General features: G+C 39.3%; 1 protein-coding gene across 12 annotated transcripts in view; it reads left to right on the top strand.

The window, feature by feature from the left end:
• ppfibp2b (PPFIA binding protein 2b) overlaps nucleotides 1-27823 on the top strand; it is a 77523-nt gene that overhangs the window by 18349 nt on the left and 31351 nt on the right. For 6 of the 12 annotated variants that reach the window (XM_068311989.1, XM_068311991.1, XM_068311994.1 and 3 more), the window contains exons 2-4: nucleotides 10415-10519; nucleotides 12780-12988; nucleotides 27730-27816. In XM_068311989.1, the coding sequence (XP_068168090.1) occupies nucleotides 10438-10519; nucleotides 12780-12988; nucleotides 27730-27816 (378 nt within the window). In that variant the 5' untranslated portion in view covers nucleotides 10415-10437. Of the gene's footprint in view, nucleotides 1-6163; nucleotides 6183-10414; nucleotides 10520-12779; nucleotides 12989-16794; nucleotides 17484-21672; nucleotides 22186-27729; nucleotides 27817-27823 lie in introns of those variants that run through there. The other 6 variants (XM_068311990.1, XM_068312000.1, XM_068311997.1 and 3 more) reach the window with 6 other exon arrangements.

Here is a 27823-nt window from a genome sequence, read left to right as displayed (position 1 = left end):
TTAATTTTATACACTGTTATAATCCCCGAAGGGAAAATAAGATGTACAAATTTGTCAGTATAAAATCTTTGATTTTTAGGAATATTAGAAAACATAAATATTTCTAGAGCAGAAACAGTTGTCTAAGGATATTGAGATTCTGTGGTTTAGGAAAGTAAAATACAGTTCAAAAGCAGAAAGCCAGTGCTGTATGTATTCAGAACTCGAATACAACTCACTGCTACTGCTGCTGCACACTAAACAAGAGGAAACTTTATTTGTCATCATATGAATTGTACAATGACATTAGGAGGCTAGAGTGGAGAGTCAGTCCTGAACTGCTGAGCCCTGAGCACACTGCCATATGGGCCACCATAACCTAATGTTCCTAAGGTGCATGTTTTATTTTATCTTGAGAAAATCCACTCAGACCCAGGGAGAACATGTGAGAAAGGCCATGTTGGGAATGCAGGGATTCCCACCATGGGAGTAATACTATAATATTGTACTACCAGAAAACTTATATAAACTTATATATAACTTATATATAACTTTTATATATATATATACACACACATATACATACACACACACAGTATATATATATATATATATATATATATATATATATATATATATATATATATATATATATATATATATATATATATTTCTAATTGTCTAAAAACAAACTTGTTTTTTTTCCCCATCTGTCCCCAATTTGACTTCTTGTTGGACTTTTTGTGTGTGACAAAGCCGGGAAACTTCTCTGACAAAGAAAGTTTTCTCCAGTTACACACACACACAACACACTTGCATGACACCTAACTTGTAATCATTTGCTATTAAACTGGTGGGGTGAGTGAGGGGGTTGCGTCTCCTCAAACTTGTTCTGTATGTTGTCTGTATTAAAAAAACAAACAAACAAACAATGATTTGGTCTGTCTTAAGTTTTATTGTCAACACTAGCACTAGTGACTTGACTTTGAAGACGACCAAGTGGTGAGACTGAAGACACAATCAGACGAGAGCGAGGGGGTTGGACTTTAAGGCTGAGCTGAAGGACAGAACAAGGAACATCCTCATTCTAAATGTCAGCGGTTCTGTCGCATTGATTCTAATTGATGAAGAATCTGGTGTTTCTTGTTGGCTTGGCTTTGTGCGTGCGCCTACACACACACACACACACACACACACACACACGCACAGAGTTGTATTTACCCTGTGTGACAGGAGGGCCTGGGGGGGTTAGGTCTGGCCCCTAGCTGGTGACAGTAATCCAAACAGGCTAAGCCAAATGAGGAGGAACGGTAAACTCACACACACACACCCTTGTCAGTGTGTGCATATGTGAGTTTCTCTCTTGGGTTTCTGTGTTAATGTTTAACTGTTCATCTCTACTGTGCAGGCTCACACACATTCTTGTATTTCCTGTTCTCACAGGCCGGTGTTGCTGATTGGACCTTTTAAGAGTTTTAATGATGCTGGGATTTCAGATGTTCACGTTTCTCACTCGCAGAACAAAGGCAGCTTTCTGTAGATGTTCCACAAGTCTGTTCGGTTAATAGTCAGTGTGGTGAGACTTCGGGACACTTTGCTCGTGTGTCATTGGTTTGTGAAATGTGTAGAGCGTTCAAGCAGTGAGTTGAAGGCTTTGTGTTTTTTGTGATATTCTTACATAATGGTTGCGGGCCTGCTGCCTCTCTTCCTCCGTGTCACCATACTGTTCCACCCCTCATCTGTCCATCTGCTGTGGACCATCCTCTGTGGACATGCACCTCCAAGCCCACCAATATCACCCCCATCTATCCATGTGCTGTGGACCTTCTCCTCCAAGCCCACCAGTACCACCCCTCATCTATCCATCGGCTGGGGTCCTACTTCCTTTCTTCCTCCGTGCTGCCATACAGTCATCCACACAACTGTGATTGTGCCTTGAATTTACCAATGGGAAACATGTATTGAAGACAACAATCCCAATCGTCTAACTTAAACCATATTGACACTGACTCTATCTGGCCTATCTGCCATTCTCTGACTCTCTTACCCTGTTATTTTTTCCCGCCACTGTCGCTTATGCTTGCTCTGGAGGGTTCAGTTGGGTTTCTCTGTCTGTTAAAGTGCTTTGATATGTCTGTTGCCATGATTAAGCGCTGTAGAAAAAAAACTTGATTGAACTTGATTGATAATTTTGAATACTTTTGAGGAAATTTAATCATATGCATATGTAATGTATGCCCAACCAAATGTCTTGGCCATATTCTCTGTGTATGTGAGCATGCTGCAATATTGTTCCTAACCTTCTCTTCCTGTCGGGCTAGTTAGAAAACAAACTGCAGATGGAACATTTTCTTCTCATAGATCTCATCCCTTAACGCTTCACTGCCTTACTTCCCTAAAATTTCCCTTCGTGTTATAATCTGGAATGCAGTGAAGTATGAAGCCAGCTATATGTTTGAGGAATCTTCCACATTTAAATTCATTCTAACAATTACATCTTAATAAGTAGTGTTATAGTATTGGTCCCATTCAGTTGTAGTTGATGAAGATACAGTAACTGGTGTGTGAGTTTACCTTACAGTTACATTATTTCTAGTAGAATTTGTGTCACGGTCTGTCCTGGACAGCACTCTGAGGACAACCTAGACCTGAGTCACCTCTGGTTCCCCAAACATCCGTCCTTCTGAAAACAAGAACTCCATAAATGACTTTACAGCGTGTAGTATGTTTTCCATCTCGATCCTCACAGAGAACAGTAATAAACAGTGAGCTAGGCCTCTAAAAGGGTTGAGAAAGACTTGTAACTATGTTGAAACATCGAATATTAAATATCAGTTATGAAAGTAAGGTTCATGCTGTCAACATGTTAATTTTGTTGGTGTTCCACTGATGGTTGTGGGTCTAACAATGGATTTATACAAACAGCTCTGAGACCCGGTACTCTTTCTCAAAGCCTGCTGCCATTTTTTGAACGTTTATGAATATTTAAAGGTGGATCAGGCCCTGTTTGTTTGTTTGTTTGTTTTTGTCAGCCTGATGTGTCTGTTGCTAATGTGATTGCAGAGATATTGCTCTTTATCATACTGTGAAGTCTACTACGACCACTCCCACTACTAATTCTACCACTACTACTTTTTTAATAACAGTTAAAACAAAATACAAATATGTATTGGACTGATATTTATCGTGTTGTCCTGTAGTATTAAAAACATGATCAGACTTTTTTTGGCGTAAATTTTGTGTCTTGTGCGTAACAGAGCACCATTCATTTTGGACTGCCTCGTGAGTGCCCCTATACACCAGGAGGTTGTGAAACATTTCTAGTATTGGCGTATCTCTATTTGTCCTTAAAGTCATTCTTCAGACTGGCTTTTGTTTATTCAGACTGCCACTGCAAAGAGTCAGACTTCTTTTCCGGGTTTAATCTAATTATCTTAGCTGTTGGTGCCCTTGGGGCCGTTATCACACTCATGACTACTTTAGACAAGCTCCCCCGCAACAAACCTTAGAAAAATGCAGCAGCACTGGATGCTTTCCAGGTGTTAATGTGTGTATACTGAACCAAATGAAGCCATGCAAACTCTCCTTAAGGCTGCTGTGAAAAGATAAAGGCTATGCTGAGAGTTACATTCATAGGTGGTCATTTGTTTTATACGTCTGCACTTTCTTCAGTGTGGTAAATAATCGTGTGAAATGAAAAGTTTCCCTTTTACTGCAAAATGAAATAATTACAGCTCGCAGCAAGGGTTTCATAAGCTATTATTATCTCCTCACATTCTACAGACATTTCCTCTGCACTAGATCAGCAACAATGCTCTTCCAGTAGTATCATGTATGTGTTTTCTTTTTAATAGCTCCTTCCAATTAATCTTCTTGTGTTGTTATTGTTTGAAATCACATGGAAAAGAGCACAGGACCATGTTGTGATGCAGTGTGTTTGCACTGCCTTGATTCTTCCCCTGTGTTTCATGTGACTGTTGTCAGCCAACGCTATTTCAGATGGGGAGACCACCTCAATGTGTGTTGATGTCTGTTGTTGTGTCAGATTGTGTTTGAGGATAAACCCGCCTTACCTCAGTTTACCTGGACCCATAGTTCCAAGCTGACCTACTCCCTCATTTGCTGCGGACATAACTGATTTAAATCAAGCCAATGACATTTGGGGTTTTTTAAAGGAAAATTTTGACTCAATGTGTGTCTCTGCACATTGCTGTTTGTTAGCCTTGTGATGGTTATTGACTGGAAGTCATGTGTTGTTTTGCTTTTTGGTTCATTAGCCTCACTTGGAGGACAAAGTAGATTACATCAGAAATGCAAGCAGAGTGACCAGGGAATAACACACAGCACAGGCAAGGAGAAATAAGAGAATCAGATAATCTGCAGAGAAAGCAGAAACCAGAGCCTTATTTCCTTGAGAGACCAAGACAGAGTTGAATCAGATGCACTTTAGCAGATCTAAATAGGAAATAAATAGTGGAGCAGTTCAACACGGAGCAGTACAGATGAGTGCAGCGACGGGAGTCTGCATCAACCACGGTTCACAGATCACACTGTTACCCACAGCCATACAGTAGAGGAGATAATCTAACCAGTGTTTGAGCCCCCAGACTAAGCTCACTGACCGTGCTTTATTTTTCCTCTGTTGTGTGTGTCTGTGTTCTGGGCAAGCAGTGATCCAGAGGAGAACGCTTCCCACTTATGGAGAAGTAATCCTAAATAAAAAGCACATTGTAGAGTTTAAAAAAGTTGTGACCACTGTAGAGTCGTAACATTCAGCATTAGACAGATGTGTATTAATGCTATAAGAATAATGTGTTTAACATTCATGTACCTCTGATGTTGATAAGAGAGTTCAGCAGCAGTTAGCATTGTACACCTTCTCAACCACACACATCCTCTGTTCCATTTAAAAAATATATTAATATCACAGCTGAAATTTAAAGTGAATCATATTTGCTTTCATATTGTGAATTTAGAATCACATTTGTTTACTTGTGATATCAGTGTCTGTTTGTATCAAGATGAAGTCTTGAAGGACTCGTTGCTTGGTGCAGCCCCCTCAGCTTGAGTCTCTTTATAGTGTGGCTGGGTCAGAACCCTGGGCTTGCGCTAGCCATTTGCCACTTCGCCATAAGCAAAGTAAATTCCAGAGTGGCTACAAGGTTTTTAGCCTGCCGATCATTAAATATGCACTCGAGTCATGACCTCCTCTCGTCCAATTAAAGAACAAGGATTCTATTTTTACAAGCTAAACCCGCGAATCGGTGTACGACAAGGCAAGGACCCTAACCCTATGGCATAGCCAGCAATGCATGTAAATGTGTATTCACCTCGCTTGCTATAATTGCAAGTAAAACTTACAAGTAAACATTGAGTAATACCAAGAATCATATTTATTGAAATCAAATTGTCTAAGTCAAAGTTAAAATATCTTCTAGTGTAAGTAAAACTTACAAGTGAACATTGAGTAATATTTTGTATGACCGTATCTTCACATAGTGAATGCAAGTTTTCAATTGTTGAATCTCACATTTATACCTGCATAAAGTAAGATAGAAACAAAGATAGTTAAGTTTGAACTGTTGACTTTAGTGTATTTTTGTAGGTAAATTCAACAGGAGATTTTACCCTCAGATTGCACCAGAATGCAGGAAAACAACCCCCCCCTGTGGGGGGGTATCTCCCAAAAAACATACACCACGACAAGTGTGGCTTTACACCCCCCAACAATTGAATACTTGCATTCACTATGTGAAGATACAGTCATACAAAATATTACTCAATGTTTACTTGTAAGTTTTACTTGGTATTATAGCAAGCTGCTGTCTTGGACACAGAATGTGGCTTTTTGTGGCTTACTCAATTTGTTTACACTGAGCAGTGTCTTAGTCATACTAGCTCCTGGTGCAAGCCCAGAGAACCTGTGGATGCAGCAGCATCTTTTAGAGAAGTTGCCGCTCCAGCTGTAGCCAGTCAACAAAATTTTGTTGACACTCATTAAATCACAGCAGAAAAGCCTGAGAAGCTAGCAATGAAGTTGATAGCAGCTTAGCCACTCGGCTGACAAACAGCAAATAGCTTGCTTCCTAATGGGCGCTTGGTTCAAACAGAGACTCGATGTCTAACCCCTCCTCCCTCTCCATTCACCTCCTCCTTTTTTCATTCAAGGATCTCTGTTTGCTGGAGCTGGACTGAAACTGGAGGTGAGGGGAGGCAGGAAGTTGGAGTAAATCAAATAGCACGCTGCTTTATGTTCCTTTCTCACACATAGGATCAGTTCACTGGCAGTATTTCTTGAGTTGGTTATTCATATGCATGTTTACTACGTCATATTTTTAGAAGTTGTGAACCAAAACTCTGGCTGGTGTAATGAACTTTCTCACTTGGAAGTAGTTTTTAGAGTAATAAAGTTTTTTTTTATCGGTCGAAGGGAGTTGTTGTTCTGTAACCGACAGCTTCTTAATGCTGACATGAAACTCTGTGGTTGGACTGCAAGGAGCTAGTTTGAAGGATTTTTGTGGTTTTCTGTGTATATTGTGGGCTCTGCAGAAAGGTGTTGATCCATCATGCATTGTTGTCACTAACCTGCTCCGTCTACATGGAAACATGGGCGACACGCTTGTTTGACAGCTTTGAATGTTGAGCAGCAGGTTGCGTTTCATTAAAATTGATTCACCTCGTGCATATTACATTTTACAACTTTATCATTATTGAAATGCTGTTAATGGCAGCTTAGCTAACTGAGAGCCTGATTTTAAGTTGCATTTTGATGCTTTGGAGAAATGTATGTGAAGCCTGTTCACAAGTCTTCTTGCAACCAAGTTTCCAGCTGTAGCTGTTACAGGCTATGATATGTCCTGTCAGGACCTGATAAAGCTTTATCACTGTTACTTAAGCCAACAGGTTGTGTGAGAGCCAGCTTTGACTGAGGAGTGTGAACTGTCAACACTGTCGAGTGTAGTTTAAGAAACACATATTGTCATGTTCGACAAACTAGTTTGTCGAGAGTGTTTCTCTCTTCCTGGAAAAAGGTGTGTCTGTTTCTGCATATATAGAAAGGAATGGGGAATCTATCTATCTATCTAATCTATCTCTCTAATCTGTCTTCTGTCTGTCTGTCTGTCTGTCTGTCTGTCTGTCTGTCTGTCTGTCTGTCCAGCTATCTATTATATATACAGTATATGTATGTATGTGAAACATACACACACACACACACACACACACACACACACACACACACACACACACACACACACACACACACACACACACACACACACACACACACACACACACACACACACACACACACACACACACACACACACACACACACACACACACACACACACACACACTGTATATATAACTAAATAACTGAAAGCGTGACTCTCTTTTAAAGTTGTCATCATGTAACTATAAAGTGTGAAGTTATTAATTATAATATAATATAATGTATAATATAATGTGAAGCCTTTATATAACAACCATTGTCAGCACATTTGACTCAAGTTATTCAAGCATTTACATCTCCAAGAGCTGCTTCCTGTCTCATTATGCTGCTTATTATAATACAACTGACTGTGATTGGTGGTTAAATGAAAGAAATGATGGAGTACAATGTGAAAGAGTAAATGATTGTCAACTGATAAATACCCTCAAATCACAAATCCTTCCCTGAAGAGGATTTGTTTTAATTTGAAGAAATTAATTTCATTTCATTTTCACTGTCTGTCAGGTTGTTCGGTTCAGGTTCATCAGCAGGATTCCACTAAAATATACTCGATTTCCCAGAAACTCAGTGGGTGTTGGATGAATCGCATTTGGTCTGGATAGATGGATGGATGGATCGAGGATTTTCCTGTCATCTTTTATTTGTGAGAGGCTGTTTTTAACCTGGTTATGAGTCTGATTTTGGATAAGGTTAGTTGCATCAACGGGTACTACTGGACAGTGTTAGTTGAGCATTATTATAGGCCTCTGATTGTTGAAGCTCTGCTTTTTACTGATGGCATCACACACCGTAGTATTTGTCCAGAGGTTTCAGATGTGCAACTGTGGTCATGGTCAAACTATAAAGTAAGGAGGTATGTGTAAAAGCACTCTGAATATTTGACGCTATACAATTATGCTGTTTATAAATAGATATTCTAAAAAACTCAGTTAATAAGACCAGGTATTTTGGGAGCTTTTTGCCTTGATTTGGACATTGCTGCTTAGAGAGGGGCAGGAAATTTTGACTTTTGCACTATAATATTTTTTGTGATACCCATTCCAACCTTTTTTAAGTTATTGTGGTTAAGTGGTCGTCTTGTCTGGATGGAGTGAATGAACAATGATAAAAAGCTGTGCTTTACATTAATTTTAATTCTTCAAACTTTACTGTTAAAGGATGCCTTTAAGGTGACTGAAGGTTGGTCATCTTCTCTGTGGCATATTTCTAACAACAACAAAACAACAACAACAACAACAACAACATGTTTTCCAAGTAGAAGTTGAACACAGCTAAAAAACACTGGTTTCATTTCCTACCTCTGATATATTAAGTAGTATGACATAGAATCAATGCATTTTGTACATTTTTGCACACACAGACACAACACAACACACATATGTGAGCAGGTTTGTTACAGTTTGTCCTGACAGCTCTGTGTTGGAACATATCAGTAATCTCTGTATCAGCACCTTTATATAAACATGATGGAGCACAACGCCATGCCAACCACACACATTCCTTGATTGTACATACTCTTTCATGTGTACAAAATGAAACACACAGCAGTTGTTGTGGTGCTGTTGAACAGTCAGTGTGTCTGAATGGTACAGTCATGCCTTCTCAGCCACCCCTAGACAGTTAACAATCATTTCTCAATCACACACAAACACACACACACACACACACACACACACACACACACACACACACACACACACACACACACACACACACACACACACACACACACACACACACACACACACACACACACACACAAGCATCAGGAGAGCAGACAGTAGCTTTAATTGAAAAATGAGAGAATCGTGATGGCCCTGGAGTCATTATGACAGCATGTTACTGTCCATTGGCTGTTCTCAATACAGATTGTCATTGTCAGCTTCCATGGTGAGCTGTGTCTGTGAACATTAGTGTTAATGTAGATGAACATTAGGTTGCTCTGCAGGGGGTGGGGGCAGGGGGGTATGTGCTCTCAGGGCGTCAATAGATTACATCACTGTCCTTCCCTTTGATTTCTGCGTGTTGAAGTCTGTTTGTCTGTAAGTCAGTATGACAGCGTGACAGAGGGAGAAGAGCCTTGAAGGAGAGATGACAGAGGGGATGAGTAGCAGGCAAAGAAGGGATAACAGGAGGGTGGATGGGTGCGGTTAGAAGCAGGAAACATGGATGGCGGGAGATGGAGGGACAGCCTGAAGCGGAGATGATGGATGAAAAGTCGATCCTGCTTCGGGGAGTTAAGAATGTGTGTGACTATGTGGGTGTAATTGCTGCTGGCTATATGTACCCTTAATCCTGCCTGCAGACATGATGCTGTGTAAAGAGTATATGTTACAAATATGTGCAGTGAAAAATTCATGTGAACACTGACTTTTGCAACAAAAGTGTAGAAATCCAAAAAACATAACAAACACTAATTAAACTTTTTTTATTGAGCATAGACCTGTGGAAATCTTCGATCTTGTCAGACATCTGTTGGCGGCCATTACATCTTATTTTTAAGTAATAATTGAATCATTGATCAATAACTGTATTTACTTATTTTTTTTATTTAGTCAGTTTATTTTTTTGTTGCTAGACATGTTATTACAGCAGACTTCACTTTCATCAGTTTTGGAACATCAACAACATCCCAAAAGAAAAAAAGGGGTGACAGGTAGAAGCCATTGGCTTGTAAAATTCCCTAAAAGGAGGATACAAGAGTGAGGCTTGTATCCTCACTCTGTTGATAGTTTATAGCGATTTTATTACCTGTGAGAAAAACAAGACTAATGGACTTTACTTTAGACCATTATCCACGCCAAAAAATAATATGTTTGCAGTGCAATGCAGAGGTCGTCTTGTCTAAAGTCCTGGTTCTAGAAACTAATGCAAGTATTCTTGTTAGTATCTGTGTTACATTGTCAAAGCTCATACATGTTGCCAAACAGATGAGATATATTATCTGTATTTGATTAGAGATAGTTGGAGCGTTCACGTCTCTGCGCCTGAATTATTGTCTATCCATGCAGGACAGAACTATGCATCTCAAGCTCAGTCTGTGCCTGTTAATATGAATTATGAATTATTCTCATGCCTCACAGATGTTGTCATTTCTCTTTTTGAAGTGATGTTCTTAATGTCCTACAGTGTTCATAAAAAAGATGTACATCCTACAGAAAATTGCTATAAATTCCACTTTCCCCTTTGCTTTTTTCACAGAGCTTCCAAATACTGTCAATCTAATGCTTCCCGCTACCACAATGGAAACAGAGGCCAGTCAAATGCTGGAGGCTGCACTGGAGCAGATGGACGACATCATTGCAGGTAAGAGTTAAGAAGTGAAAATGTCATCTTTGACATGGGAGGACAAGAAGTATTGTTCTCTGTGGTTTTGTCTCAGTTGTCTTTTCTTTTCCAAAAAGTAAAAGTATAAGTTTTCACTGATAAAGTAAAGCATAGTGATAAAACATGATATATCAGCAAAGTGGATTTTAAAATGGTACAGCATGCCCCTTGTGGTCCTGCAGGGCATTCCAGAAAGTCCTTCTCAAGACTGGGAATGAATTATTTTATTTAGAGTTTCATTCATAAGTAAGACAGTGACAATGAGCGTAAGACTAATTTGCTATGGGATCCACGCACTATGCTCTGAAACATGTCAGAGCAGATGGGGGGTCTTTGTCTAATCAGATTAAGGGTCTGAGAAGCTGTGAACGTTTGTACTTCATCTGTGTCACTGCCTCATTCTCTGTTTTAGCTCAGCTAGCTCAGCCTTGTCTATAAAGATTTAAGTCCAGGGGTAAATGTTTAATGTGCATGACCGTGTGTGGGAAACACCATGTCTTATTACTGATGAGAGAGAGGGAGAGAGAGAGAGAGCAAGAAAGAGACAGAGGATGTATGTATGCTCATAAGTTAACAACACAGACATATTTACAACATGCATCTTTTATTTATTGATATGTAGTGAAGGAGGACATGAAGGTAGTTGGTGTGAGAGAAGAGGATGCAGAAGACAGGGTTAGATGGAGGCAATCGATTCGCTGTGGTGACCCCTGAAGGGAAAACCCGAAAGGAAAAGAAGAACTTTTAATTATTGATAATAAAGGCTTAAGGGTCTGTACTTGTGTATCATCTTACTAGTTTGACTAACCACAGCATTCATTACCCATTAACAGAGAGTAACATGCAAAGTAAGGCTTCACCTACTCATCAGGAGGGACAACAGTCGTTCGTATGTGTCCACTGACAGAGATCGAACCACCGACCTCCAATAAGTGGATGATGTTAGTAAAGCTGTCTGTGCTGAGCCACAGACAGCTTTACTAAACTTCGCCACTTCTAATACTACTAGTACTACTACTACTACTACTACTAGTAGTACTACTACTACTGCTATTACTACTACTAGTATTACTGCTACTAGTACTACTATTACTACATCCACTGCAACTACTACTACAGTACTATTACTACTACTAGTGTTACTATTACTAGTACTACTACTACTATTACTACTAGTACTACTACTACTGCTACTACTAGTACTATTACTACTTTTACGACTTCCACTACTACTAGTACTACTGCTACTACCACTACTACTACTACTACTACTGTACATACACATGAAACCTGTTCTCTTTGAAGCTGAATACTTCTGTCCAAAACACACTGACCTCATTTGGTTCTCTGAGTTCGCTATTCCGGCTCTCAGTGACCACAAATAGGAATACATTACAAATCCCATTAGTGATAACATCAGAAATCCACTAACAAGGACATTACAGACTTTTATCAAAATAATTTTTATGTACTGGTCATATTATGTTCCATGATCCACATTTCTTTTCTTTCTTTGCTTTAACCTCCTGTGTGAATGCTAGGGAAAGATCCCTTCAGGTCAATGACTTTGATCATGATTCTGCCTTTGACATTATTCACATAGTATTGAAAGCATGCTTCTCTCTTTTATTGTGAGGACTTCTTCACAATCAACAAAGCTGATGACGGAGGATTTGTTGTCAATATTTCATATTTAAACTGAGGGCTAATTAAACCGGTGACATTTATGATGGAAAAGGAGCCGTTCCCTGTGTGCAGCCTCACTGAGCTGCTCCTTGTTCTGTTTTTCACAAAGAGTAATATAATACTTCAAACTGATCCACTGTCAAGATGTGCCACATCTTAGCTTTTCTTTCACTCTGGTATACACCATTACATATTATGAACAGTTTGTAAACAAATCAAAACACTCCTGAACACATTTGTAAAACATGAAACTATTGCTTATCCAATTGGTATCAGCCGAGGAAAGTTGTGGAATCAGCTACAAAAGAAAACATGCAGTGCATCTGTTGGCAGTTAGGAGCTCAGAGGTTTGAGCACCCTTTCAAAGAGGGTTCAGTTCAGGTGGATGGCGGAAGGACCAGTTGACCACTAGTCCAGTTTAGGATATCATGTCTGTATTATACCTACAGCATTGTATTAGTGTCTCTTCTCAGTCACTCTCATTTTAAATATTCCAATCAGTAATCTGTCTGTCCTAACTATATTAATTGTCTGTATTCCACACACACTCCAGGTTCAAAGGCATCAGCAGTGGAGTATTCTAACAGCATGTACGACCTTGGTTCTCCCATCAGCGCTGGCCCGCTGCATGTAGTTCAGTTAGCTGAAGACCTCAAACTTGCTTTGGAGCTCCAGCCAAACCAGGAGGGGAGAGACGGCCTCAGAGCACAGCTACCTCCAGAAACAGCACAGGTTCTCATAGACTGGCTGCAGACTGGAGCTGTGAGTACAGAATGAGCTATGCTTCACATCAGCTTCTGTCTTAACATGACGGTTTGTCTATTTGTAGTCTTAAGAGGAGGTTTGGTGTAACTGCAGCCACATCAACAGGAAATGTCACTTTTCATTGCCTTCATCATGACAGACTGCATCATCATGTCTCTATGTACTGATTCTGGAAAGCAGTAACATAGAATTTGATTCTAGTTTGTGAAATAAATTATTTCAGCATCATGGTTTGCTTTTGCTTTTCTATCTCTAAGAGGCATCTGAGGGTGAGCATCAATGCAGACTGTAGATTCAGCTTGGTTGATTTTGTTGGCTTTTCAGGGATGAAGAACTATTTCCTTATTCCTGTTAATTTTTGCATTGTGTTGTTGTCTTCTCTAGTTTTTGCAGTTACATTCTTACTCTCAGTAAACCACTAGGCCTTCACACTCTGAATGGCATTTCTTTCACATGCCATGGCTAGATGACAGATTAAAAGGTTTCCCAGTCTAATATGCTGTAGATGTTAAATATTCTTTAATTCAGATGAGTCAATTTGTCCACACCACGGAACTTCTTGGAAGTGTATTTGTATCTGTTGAAAATTACTGTCTAGTCTATGTAGGAACCGTAGCCTTATCAGCACCTGAGCAATGCAGGGAGCAGCAGCTTCCACGTGTGTCAACAGGCTGCACTGTGCTGTAGGACATTTGGCTTCTGGGAGTTCTCAGTGTGTATTCACATAAGTTAGGCATGTAAAACAGATTGAGTTGTTGTCATATATAATGCATAGACAACCAGAAATTAGTATAAGAGCAAGTGTGCATAATAAGGATGGCTAGAAGTGTGCCTGAAGCTGTTCCTGTGTAGATATGATGTAAGAGTTCAACCATGCTACCATGTGTTAGCACGCTAAAATCACAGCTGAGGCTAGTGGCTGTTAGATACAAAGTGATATTTATACAGATAAATGTTCAGCCTGATATCAGCAGTTTTTCTAATACAGCAGTTATTCTGCTCACCTCTGGAGCACTGCCGAGGCACCCTTGAGCAAGGTGCCGTCCTCTTTACAAATTGCTCATTTAAGGCGCACCAAGATGGAGCTGCCTGCCACTCTACCTCCCTTGCATGCCTACAGGCCCCCTTGTGTATGTGTGTGTGTGCTACAGGGGCCTGTACACACTAATATACAGTGTATATATGCATTCGTTTGAATCATTAGCTAGAGTGTGCATTCTTAATTTCCCTTCGGGTATGACAACAGTATATTGAATTAAATTAAAATGTAAAAAAAAATTACATTCTTCATTATTTCACAAGTGTTTTACATCTAAATCCAGATGTAATTTATTTGTTGTTTTTTGACAGCATTGTGTACTGGACCAAATTTTTCTGGACAATTAATCTGAGATCACCACAGTCGCGAGCATTTACCGGTTGTGATGCATGTGTGTGTGTGTGTGTGTGTGTGTGCGTGCGTGCGTGCGTGTGTGTGTGTGTGTAGAAAATATAGTGAATGAATAGAGTGTGTAGTGCAGAAAAATGAAAGAATTGTCAATCTTACAGTTGTTATTGACTACATGATTCAATGAAAAAAGGGACTTCTGTTTACTCTTTCTAAATTCAAACCCTAAACAGATGTCCAGTTGCTTTTCAGACTTGATATTTCTTTGTCATTATTATACAGTAAAGCTCATTTTACATTTGTGGTGAAAGTCTCACTCTCTATTGATATTTTTTAATTCAATTTAATTTTATGCACTGTTATAATCCCTGAAGGAAAATCAAGAATGCACACTAGTTTTTTGGTTAGTAAATCACACGCATGCATATTAGTGTGTACAGGCCCCGGTAATACACACAACCACACACAAGGGGCCTGTAGGCATGGAATGGGAGTTAGAGTGGCGGGCAGCTCCTTCGTGGTGCGCCAGAATGAGCAGCTTGTGAGGGGGGACGGCGCCTTGCTCAAGGGCGCCTCGGCAGTGTTCCAGTGCACCTCCCAGTGTCAGCTCACTTTTGGGTGTTTTTTTTGGGGGCGGGAATACATTGGGAGTGGGAATCGAACCGCCGATCTCTGAACATTGGACTACCTGGTCTACCGCCCGCTCTACCACTGAGCCACTGCCGCCCTCACATTACACAGCCGTGTCAGAAATTGCACCGTTTGCTCAGAGTACATAACTCTGTGAGCAAACAATAAGTTCACTGACACTCAGATCAGGATGCATTGCGTGGTTCTGTTTATGCACAACTTTTGTGAGCACATTTATTGTGAAGAAATGGAATCAAATGTGCCGTATATTTTTTAAGATTTTGGTGCTTTCATATTTTTGCTCCAAATGGTGAGGATGTCTCATGCAGCTCCTCAACTCTCTATTTTAAATTTTAGCCTATAAATAGGTTTATTATTATATTACTGATTTTTAGTTCATACTACATTGATATACGCACACACACACACACACACACACACACGTAAATTTATACATAAATATAGGAAGCAGTCTAAGGAGGCAGTCTTAGGAGGCAGTCTAAGGTGAGAACTGTTTCACTGTTTGTCTTCAATTATTCTCACAAGAGGGCTTCAGTTCAGACTTCTTCCCTATGCAAAATAGTTGGACTGCAGTTCACTCACTGCTGAATCCCATGTTTGTTTGTTTTTTTGTAAAGGTCAAAGGCATTGGGTTTAACTGTGGAGGGAGTGTTAAATTGTTACTGTGGGATCAGAGGCAGATGAGAGGAATTTAGCTACTGAGCATCAGACAGATATTCTCTCCTGCTGGCACCTCTCTGTGAGGATCTTGACAGACAGGAACAGTCTATGTACAATAATATGTGTAAACATTTAATAGAAAGTTTTTAAACACCTCAGTATTTTTTCTGTCTTACATTCCAATCTTAATGAGGTATGTTTTTCACTACAATACACCAGTAGTACAGCTGTAGTACGTCTGTATTACATTGGTGGTACAACTGTAGTACACCTGTAATGCATCTATAGTACACCTGTAGTACATCTGTAGTTCATCTGTGGTACACCTGTGGTTTACCTGTAGTACAACTGTGGTGCAGCTCTGGAACAGTTCGCACAACTATGGTACATCTAGTACACATGTCGTACATAACCTGCGGTATATTCTTAGTATGGTTCCTCTCCAGAACATCTGTAGTACACCTGTGGAACATCTGTAAATAAGAAGTAACATAACTTGCGGGATATAAGCTGTTACATTTTTCACACGCTTTGAACCCTGCGGTTTAGACAACGATGCTGCTAATCTCCAGATGTTTATAGGCTAACGGCCTCCAGGGGGCACTCAAGCAGGAAGCGCAAGTGTGAGACAGACAGGTGGAAGAAATAATATGGCGAGGAAGACGCTACTGTAGTTAAACTGTGTTTTCTAACAGGCATTTTGTACATAAGGCACACACATTTAGATGGAAAACACAAAAAACACACTTGCTGCTTTTAAGTTAAAGACAATCAAGCTGAATGCCCAAGTGAGAAACAGAAGTGCTGCACGTAAGCTGGGCATCAATAAACTGATGACGAGACGTTGGATATGGCATGGGGGTTTTTTCCTGCCCTGGCACTGTTTGGAAAAACGGGATATTTTATTTTTTGTACTTCATCTGTGTCACTTTCTGTGTAAATATGTTATGTTAAAACACTTCAACACCTGTGGCTTAATGTCACAAGTGTTATGGGGTTGTTTTTTTTTCTTTTTAAATTTAATTGGTGAGGCTTATACCCAACTCCTCTGAAATTTTCTGTAATAATAGTCCTGTTAATCCATACTTCCCACACTCACAGTACAGCATATGGTCTCACAAACACATTTAAGACACATGTCAACATTACTCAGAAGAATTTGTAAAGTGCTACAGAAGAAAACCAAAACAGTGAAATAACGTGAGCAGGTTGGTAGAGCAGCGTGGGTGCAGCTATAGAGAGGGCTGAGGCAGAGGTGGGTTCTGTAGTTCTGGCTTTAGGGACTCTCTCCATGCAGTGTCTCATCCAGCAGGGATCAAACACACCATAAGGACTCTGCTATATATCAACAGTCATTTACATTGTCATCTTTGTCATTCCTCTGGCATGGTACCTTTACAGTTTAAGTGTTTTCATAGCTTGTGAATAGGAAAAGGGGAGAGGTTTGGGATGGGTTCCATGTAGTTTTCCTCAGAGACACTAGTTTAACTGGATCATTATCAACTTCCTGCACCGAGCTCCCTCCCTCACACCCTCCGTCTACGCTGAACGGCCGTTGAGCCGTACAAACGGCTCTGTTTACAGAAGCCTAGATGGTTTTACGTGTCTATCCCTCCTCCTTCAATCCTCACTGCATATTGTTTTTCTTCCTTCTTCCCCCTTGTTGCTATTCTACATGTTTGGACACCCTCCCTCTACTTTCTCATGTGAGTCTGTTTGTAAATGAGGCAGTTGGTGTAACAGCCAGGGACTCCAGGCTGAAACAAGAGGACAGGATTGTTCAGGGCTGTTAAGGTAAGTTCAAACTGCTTAAACATGGTGAAAAAAAAGTGTTTCTTAGCTGCTTCAAAACAGCATGGCTGAATCTGCTGAGTCTATTTTACTCTGGATTACATATGCTTTGTTTGTATTCTGCGAGTGACAAATGTTGTGATTAAATAAATGCTAACAAACAGTTGTTGTTCAGTTTTTTTCTTGTAGTTGCTGTTGCAGAGTGTTGTCCTGCAGAGGCTGCTGTTTTCTGCTCAGAAAGCTGAGCAAAGTTTTACAAACTAATGCAGACGCTTTGGGTTGAGGCAGGAAAAGTTGATCTTGGCTTTAGTTCAACATGTGTTTGAGCTTCAACATCAACAATAGATGTCTCACATGTTGCAGTCATTGGTAGCAGCTTTCCTTCTTTCATGACTGTCTTTTCTTTGTTTATGACTTTAATTTTCCTCTCTGCCTTTCACTTATTTTTTTCCCACCATAATGTTCTAATTTCTTTTCTTCAGGTTCTGTATTTTGTACTCCTGCGATTATACTTCTGGTGCAGTATGGTAGAGGGGGGACTTTTCATTGTTTGCTTTGTTTGTTTGTGCTTTGTAGATACCGTCGACTTTCCTTCTTCCAGGTACAGTCAGTTGCATAGACTTAAGAGTCTTTTGTAGCAACATTTTAAGTCATGCTAAGTGTTTGTTACTTGTTTCCCACGTTATGATGAATAATTGTGCTTCTATAAAAACCTGAAGGAGTAAACTGTAGTAAAACTCACAACAGTATGTTTATTTTATGGTACAATTTTATGCCCTGATTTGAGAGTTGACAATTGAAATTGACTTGAAACCATAGAATGGTTAGTTCTGTTATCATTGTGTTTGAGCTCACTCACTGATGGCTCCTTCATGAAGGTTGAAAAGTCTTTGTTTTTTAATATGAACAGTAAACACAGTTTTAAACTTTACACATTTATTCATGGAGGCCATTCTGATCAGAGGGTAATCTTTTGGAGACACAAGACGCCCACAATATTTGTCTCTCTCTGTGGTCCCATTCCCCGGTCCTGACTAAACCATTCATCCTCCCCTTTTCTGTTTGACGTTAACCACACCACAGATTGGTTTAAGTTAACCAAACCACAAGATGGTTTAAGCTGGAGATGCTGCTGTCCTCTGTCACCCTAAAGACCACCAAGTTACCTTATCTGTGTTAAATTCTGAGTTGATTTTAAAATAATCAGATTTTTTTTAAAAACACATACTGATGTCAGTATTGACCAGACTGAGACAATTTTATTATGTCCCATGCCAGTGTTTTCAGAATTTGTAATTCTTATTTCCTTTCATATTATTTATTCTTTTTCTCTAATCTCTGAATATATTTGTGCGGCTCCCAAAGTTTTAAATATAGTGAAAGATGATGGTGACAGATCATAAAAACAGTTAATAAAACTGAAATAATCAGTATTTTTAATGTTATACAGTCCATTTAAAAAAAAAAATCAGTGCCCTTGTTCTTATCGTTTATTCGTAATTCTTCAGTTTTCAAAGGGACCCTTAATTCCAAATCTTCCAAAACTTAGACGTCATGTAACTTTTGAATTCTAACATCAGATGAAGAAAATCCTGGCAGATGATCAAGTCGGCTAACATGTAAGGTTGATTACTCCTCCCATCCTCATCCTGTCCACCATCTTCCACTTCCTCTCCTCCTCTGCTGACCCAGAGGAATGGGATCAGACTCCTGTACCCTGTAATTACTCTGCACCCTGTAGGCTTCTGTACAGGGGGGAAACACACACACGCGCACACACACACACACACACACACACACACACACGCACACACAGACACAGACACACACACACACACACACACACACACACACACACACAAACACACACACACACACACACAAACGCACACGCACACACACACACAAACACACACACACACACACACACACACACACACACACACACCCACACACACAAACACACACACACACACACACACACACACACACACACACACACACACACACACACACACACACACACACACTTGTGCATACACATAGATACATACTTGTAAACAGAGGAAGCCTCACAAGTGTATTATTGGCAAGAAGCGCTGATGCCCTGCGAATCGCTCCTGCTGACCCAGAGACGTTAACTTGTCCTCAGAAGAAGGCCATGTGTGTCTGAGTTGATGATATTTGGGAAAAAATGTCAAAAATCTAGACTTCATTTGGAGTTGCACTTTGGAGCTACCTCAAAATGAGCACTTTTTTGGTCTAATCTGCTTTTCACACTTTTACCTCTTGAGCCAATACACATTTTTACATTTGTTCTTCTTCTTATTTGTCTGCTGTCAAGAGTTTGGCATCTGTCATATTACACAGCTAGAGATGTAATGGATCACATCCTGAACACAGGATTAACAAGCATGTGATCCACAGATTGTTGCATATCAAATCAGCAGCATAATCACATTGTTTTTAAAACTCAGCTAATACTTTTTAAAGTGACTTAAATAATAATAATAATAATAATAATAATAATAATAATAATGTAGAAGTTAGAGAAATGCGGGTTGAGTTAAAATCCATCATTCGTCCTCCATCAAACGTTTTCAGTGGTGTAACTGGGAAATTGAGCATGCTTGTGATTATAGAAATACATCATGTCAATGAGAATTTTATTGCAATGTCAATAACATCTGTAGCCTTTTGGCACTGATACAGATGGCTGATGATCAATAGTAGGCTGTGAGTGTATCTGGCTCTAGTGCATCCCATATTACTGTCTTTAGTCAGCACTTGTCTAGAGTTTCAGCCGAGTGAAAAAGGTACTCTGATTGTTAAACAGCAAAAAGTTCCCAGGTTTGATTCCACCTGAGGCTTTTCCAAAAGTACATCATTTTAAAATATATAAATTTAACTTGAATTGGTCACACTAAATTGTCCATAAGTGTGAGTATGAATGGTTTCGTGTGGCCCTGGGATGAGCTGGTGTCTCCTTCAGCGTGCACACAGGTTACCAGGTTACTGCACAAGATGTAAATAAGTTCCTTGTGGGATTATTAAAGTATTTGTCATCTTTAAATGATCACTGATTCAAAATCTGATGTGATTCAAACCATGAGGATTATCGTCTGTTGCACACATATTGATCAGTAGTTGTTCCATCAATTTTTAAATATAAAAACTTGAAGCTTTAAAAAACTTTTTAAAGTTCCGAAAAACTTCTCTGAAAGAATTTGGATGAAATATAAGAGCTAAGGGCAATACGTGATTTTAAAGAATTTTCCGATCATTCCAAGCCCTAGAAGTCATCTGATACAACTTACAGAGCACACTACATTGTTTATATGCATATGTGCATATGTTCTACACATTTACAATAGATGTATGTTGCGTAGATGTGCTGCACTTAATCTATCCTCGTGGATATGATCATAGGACAACATGTGCATCATAGACTCCGACAGCTCTACAGTTTGTGTTAACACTACACTGTTAGATACAACAAACACAATAGCAAATACTTTTCTTATGCTCAAAGACTTCACAACCTTTATTTCAAAATGCACAGCTCATAATTTAGTGTGTGTTTAAAATCTATTACAGTTTTGAGTTTTAACTTGTCTCTCAGACAAATGACAAAAAAAATACACACAGGAAACTGAGACTTGAGCTAATTGGTTTAAACAAGAAGATAAACCACAGAACAAAAAGATGGGAAGTTAGAGAGACAGAGGAGTAAAGAGACATAGGGAAACAGTGCACCTTCGCTCTGACTTTAAAGTAAGCAAAAGAGAGCATCAGCTTGGAGGAGAGCTCTGACATGGTTTGATGTTGCTTTGTTCAAGTGTCTTGTATTAGATTGTGCTTGTGTGTGTGTGTGTGTGTGTGTGTGTGTGTGTGTGTGTGTGTGTGTGTGTGTGTGTGTGTGTGTGTGTGTGTGTGTGTGTGTGTGTGTGTGTGTGTGTGTGTGTGTGTGTGTGTGTGTGTGTGTGTGTGTGTGTGTGTGTGTGTGTGTGTGTGTGTGTGTGTTTTAGGCCAACACTCAGATACAAACAGATGACAGAGAAAGAAGAAAACCCTCCCACAACCTCCTCCTTTCTCGACTCGGCTAGTTGGCTATCATACAAACCTCAGCAGGGAGAGAGAGCAAAAGAGAATGAGAGGTAAAGAAAGGAACAGAAAAGTGAGAGTGAAATAGGAACAGAGAAAGAAGACCGGAGAAAAAGAAAAAAAATGGAACCAGAATAGGAAAAGGGACGAGATGGTGAGCGACCAGTGAATGGAGACAAAAGGGTGAAAGAAAAAAATTTAGAAACAAGGGAAAAGTAGTGGTACTAAAAAGGAAAGGAAAGAAGGGAAGTACTGAAGGAGGAGGGGGATAAAATAAGGGGGAGTCTTTCCACTTAGAGCACGAAATCGTAAAACGCCCTCCTCCACAGCTGTTCACATTGCAGGCACACACACATTCACACACTTACACTCACGTGCTGCAGCAAACTTGAGAATCCATGTTAACTTTGTAGCTATGTAACATTGAAGGCACACACGCACACACACACACACACACACACACACATACACACACACACATACACACACACACACACACACAGATACACACACACAGTGAGACAGAAAGAGAAGGCAGAGATGGGCAGGAAGCATGGAGGCTCCCATTGACGTCTACAGGCACTTCTCCTGGCTCAAAAAGGTGGGCAACAAAGTTTCATTAGACTTTTCTACGTCTTTTCTCCTCACTTTATATCTTCTCATTTGCCTTAAAGGAATTCCGGTGTTTACTTTCAAAGAGCTGTGTCTGTAGGAAAAGGGGGAGGCTTCTCTGTCTCAGCTAGATAGTCATCGTCATTCCAGCTGAGATGCATTCTTGGTGTTCTGTCCCGACTGTTTTCTGCTGCTATTTCTTCAGCTTTAGAGCTGCACTGTATCTCTTGTTGCTAGAATTAGTATGTTGAGGCTTGCATCACAAGGAATGTGATATCAGTTGAGGAGCATTACCCATCAGGTGACTGTTGACAAAGCAGCATCTGATAATGCTGGATTCAGTCAGAGACAGAAGATTGGCTGTTTAAACACGAACCTTCAGGATTAGTAAGCATGTTGGGCTTGGACTCATATTACATTATTTGCATTGCTAAGTCTGGGTTATTTTTTCTGGTTATAACATTTAACTTAAAGGTCAATAAAATTGTAATGATTTTATATTACGTAATAACCACAAAGTTGACTATCCAAACAATTCAATGCTTTAAAGCAAATTTTGAGAAAGTCAAGCCCCAAATCTGATATTTAATTGAATGTATGTGTTGTTTGCAGTCCCCATATCAATTTGGTACAATCAACTCTTAAATTAATGCAGGGGGTACTTGTCGTCTCTACAGTTGGATTTTTTTTTTTTTTTGGAGGTGGGGGGTTAATGGTAAGACAGAATAACAACATCAATATCTTCCTTGTTTGATCCCAACTTCCTCTTAATTAAAAAATCTGAGTTGGACTCACTTTATAGTTATTAGGTCATTTGGCATGTTATGAACAAGGCTTTCCTAGGCTTTTTTGCGCATTTTAAGAGCAATAATAAATAAAAAATATATAAATACAAAAGTATGAAAAAAATAATAGAAATCAATAAAATACAATATAATTAAACTAAGGTAACTGAAAAGTTAGACAGAAAGACAGACAATGAGTTATATGTGAGTTCATATTAACAGTCTGTTATGTTTCTTTAGTATTTTTGTTTTGTCCAATGAAACCTTTAGATGCACAAAATGATCCTAAATTAAGGCAACTAAATAATAAACTGCCGTTTTTATTACTTTGTTTAGCAGCAGTAATCATGTTTACATCTTTAATACTATCAGGAAGGACATATTTAAATCTGAAATGACAAGCTTCAAGAGAAAATCTCATCAGTGCTCAGGACTAAAATAAAGAACAACAAGTAATTCAGTTTTCTATGAAGGTTGCAGGTTTTTCCCCCAATATAGAAAAATTTGAGTTTGAATGATTTAATCCTAAAAAATAGCCATACTTCAAGTGAAATATAAAGTTAGAGTAAAAGTCATGACAGGATTTGAAGTTACTTCAGTTTCTGTTTTTGTTATGAACTTATTTACTCTCTGCTATTTACTATTTGCTGTGTTTTTCTTTTCTTCATTTATGTATTCATTCATTCATTCATTCATCCAGATACAGGTAGTAGGTTTGTGCTGGAGTCTATCCCAGCTGAGAATGGGTGGAGGCTGGATAAATCACCGTTTTATTGTTTTTTTTTAAAAACTATTTTACATTATACGTTCATCATACTACATATTTACTTACATTTTTTGAAATTTTTTATGTCACTTGTTATTTTATTTTGTGCATTGATAAGGTTTCTATATATGCTTCCTGATAATCATGTACTGCACTACAAACTATATATCTTAACAAAAGCCAGTCGGCTCTGTCTTGCATTCATTTACAGTGGGATCATATATATGTCATCAGGGATCCCGCCCACTCCACTGGCCACAGCTGTTTTCACAAGGTTTAAGAGTCAAACTGAATTTAGACTGTACCACTTTGATTGATGTCATTTCTTTTATCTACAAGCTATGTTGTCTGCTGCAGGAAACTTATTCATTTTGGTGACTTTTATAGCATTTGCACCAGTCACGGAACATTGCTGATTATGGAACCTAACTATTCAATTGGTGAAAACATGCAGATAGAACCAGAAGGGCCTGGTTGTCTTCATCAGCCCTTCGGAGTGGTGTGTCACCACCCTGACATGTCCCTGCCTCTCTGATGGGAACGTCTGTGATTACAGCATAGCTCACATACTTCCTGACATCTCCCACTGGACTGACTGCACCAGTGCTCACAATGCAGCTTTTGTGACATTTATTCTAAACATGGATTCAAGTCTTTTGGTCTCAAACCTTCTTTCTGTCTCTCTCCTCTGACTCCTCGGCTCTGTGTTTAGTTAATGTTGATAGGTTTAAAGTGTCCATATGGTCAGTGTCTGTCTGAACCCACTGACCTCAGCAACAGACGGATCAAGGATTACATGCTGATTTGAGGATTGTCTGTCTATGTATTCTAACACAACCAACAAATCTATTACAAGTTGTATCTGATTTATTCCTTTAAAATTCAACATTGTTTTGGCCTTAAAAAGGACTCCTTTTTTAGGTGAGACTGTTTGTGACCATTGTTCTTTACATGAAATGCAGATGTTTACATTCTCTTGACAACTAGGTCATTGTCATGCTAGCAGGAAGAGCCTTTCATAAATACTGACTTCTAGAAGGGCCACATGTGTTGGCTCCAGAATTTATAGGTCCTATTTTAGACTGTACTTTAACCAACGTGCTTTGGCTGTGGTTTTGACTGTTGTGCCATAACTGCAGAGGTAAATTAATGTATGAAACATTGTATTCTGTAGAAACTCACTAGACAGAACACATACTGTAAGTCTACCATATCCGTACTTGGGCTTGCGATAGCCACTACGCCATAGGCGAAGTAAATTCCAGAGTGGCTACAAGGTTTTTAGCCTGTGTAGCCACAGTGGTGTTCTTATTTTAAGGAAAAAAAAGGCTAGAACTTACAACTTGTTTGGACTCGCGAAAATCCCCAAGCGATAACAGAAGAAAACAAACTTTTTCTCTCGCTAGGCGGCACGCATGCCGACGGAAATAACTGAAGTGACCCGAATGCTTCCGATCATTAAATATGCACTCGGGTCATGACCTCCTCTCGTCCAATAGAAAAAAAAGAATTCTATTTTTACAAGCTAAACCCGCAAGCTGGTGTACTACAAGCCGAGGACGATCGATCGAAAGAAAATGAGAAAAGAGTGTATTTTAGTAGGTTTTGTGTTAGAATTCCAATTGAACAACAAATGGTGAACGCTGAGAGGGGGTAGGAGTGGTGACAGACCATTAAAATGTTAAAATGTCTTCTAGTCTAAGTAAAACTTACAAGTAAACATTGAGTAATATTTTGTATGACTGTATCTTCACATAGTGAATGCAAGTTTTCAATTGTTGAATTTCACATTTATACCTGAATAAAGTAGGATAGAAATAAAGATAGTTGAGCTTGAACTGTTGACTTTAGTGTATTTTTGTAGGTAAACTGAACAGAAGATTTTGCCCTCAGAATGCACCAGAATGCAGGAAAACAACCCCATTTCCTAAAAAATTGCTCGTCGGCACGGCGCCGCTGTCTGGGACACAGAATGTGGCTTTTTGTGGCTTACTCAATTATTTTACACTGAGCCACAGTGGCTTAGTCACACTACGTCCTACTGAAGCCCAGTGTCCGCTTTGCAAATATTAAAGAAAACAATCCAGAATATGCTCCTGTGTCCGGACACACCCCAGAACTTAATGGGTTCTTTCCTGGCGCAGGCTCCATGTTTGTTTGTTTGTTGGAAGTACACCCAGTAGGTTATAGCAATCCTACTAGGAACCAACCACTGGTCACATGACAGAGGTAATCGTTATAAAGTAAGTTTGAAATGATTCATAGTTGTCAGTTTGTTCCAACTTTATTTAAACTTTGTGCTGTATAAATGCTGCCACCGGGGCTTCTGGTTACTTTTACTTCATAGGAGCACCTGATAAACACGATACTGAAGTTATCATTTGATAAAGTTTTGTTTTAGCCTCCACCAACTCCCAGAAGAAATCTACGGGTCTTTAAATGCTCCACTGTGTCCACCAGCTAATATCTCTTTATCTGCTGTTTGGTGCAGAACACGATGTGTGTTGTGGGTTTGTCAGAGCACTCTTACTAAAAACAGCTGTCAGCAGCTGTGAACAGGGTTGAAGTTGGAGGCTATAAAACAAATGAGCTAAAACTGTAGAACTGAGAAACATCAGACTTTGAAGGTTCTCCTCTGGGTGACATTTTCATGATTCCTGAATTGGTGGCAGGTCCTTGAGGCTATAGTAGCGGGTGACCACACAGAGGTGTGCATTGAATTTGTCACATAATGCTGAATTCTAGCTTGAAATTACCCAAAACACAAATAGAACATTTTCGTAATGTCTTTTGGAGTTGAAATGAGAGCTGCACTGCTGATTCTCATCTAGGTCAGACTTGATCAGATCACTTGGTAGTGGCTAGATTTTTTAAAAATAGTTCTGCTGGATTTTCATTCTATCCTATGCAGAATACTTAATTTTACTGTAACATTAATATTTCTGAGCCAGAAAACAGGCAAAAAGCCTCTGCCTAGAGGAAAGATCTTTACAGACTATACCTAACTACATATTAGAAAGCATTTGTAATTCCATGCGGTGTGACACATCTTTTCCTCATACTTGGCCATGTGAGTGTTTTTTTCAGACATGGCTGCTGGCCTATGAGATGCCAATGTTGTGGTTCTGTGAAACTCATTATGCAACCTTGAAAAAAAGTGTTTTTACTGGATTAACGGTAGTTCAGTCCGTCACAAGATCGTGTGTAATGCTCACTAAGCATCAACAGCTTTGTCAGCTCCTCGTGCTTGAGTCAGCAGTTCAGCTCCGATCAGCGCATGAAGGACTGCAGAGTTCAGTATGAAGTGAGCTAAATAAATTACCATGATAAAATACAGGTTTCACCTTTAACACAAGTAAATCATGAGTGCTCTAGCCTATCAGTTACTTTTGATCAGATAAGCTGTGTGTGATCAAGAGGTTTGAATTGATCCCTACAAGCAGTCAGCAGCCCAGATTCAGACAGTGAGGGAGACGATAACCTGACACTGAAGGGATTCGCACCGACTTTATTTAAAGATGTAGAATATTAAATGACTCTCTACCTTAAGTATGCTAAAACGAGTGTTAAAGTAAGGTAAAGTTATTATTTCCAAAAAAAAAAAAAAAAGTTGATAAAAAGCTTCAAGACAGAGAAAGCCAACTTTTGGTTTTATAACATTTCATTTATTCATCTGTCGCTTGAACCTCCTAGAGAAAATCGGGCTATGTGGATAGAAGTTGATGAAGGTGACAAAACGTATAGTAAATAAATGTTTCCCTTGAATTTATAATTGGCGATGGAGGTTGTGAAACAAAATTGTTTCATCTGTTTGATTTCATGCTTCTTACGATGAAGAAATGTTATATCGTACATTAAAGGCACACAAGGTTAAAGTAGTTCTGCTTGACTTTTTATTTCCCGCTGCTTTTGCAATTTTGGAATTTATTATTTGTTGCTCATTTGTAAGTTTAGTTTAACTAGAATTGTTGTTTTCATCCAGGTGAACCTGTGTTCTCCAGCCAACAATGAGACCTACCAGGAACGACTGCTCCGCCTAGAAGGAGACAAGGAGTCTCTGGTGCTACAGGTCAGAA

The sequence above is a fragment of the Antennarius striatus genome, chromosome 4 (assembly GCF_040054535.1).
Source record: "Antennarius striatus isolate MH-2024 chromosome 4, ASM4005453v1, whole genome shotgun sequence".
Lineage (NCBI taxonomy): Eukaryota > Metazoa > Chordata > Actinopteri > Lophiiformes > Antennariidae > Antennarius > Antennarius striatus.
The sequence above is the reverse complement of the archived record's forward strand: the minus strand, read 5'-3'. Positions and strand labels throughout refer to the sequence as shown.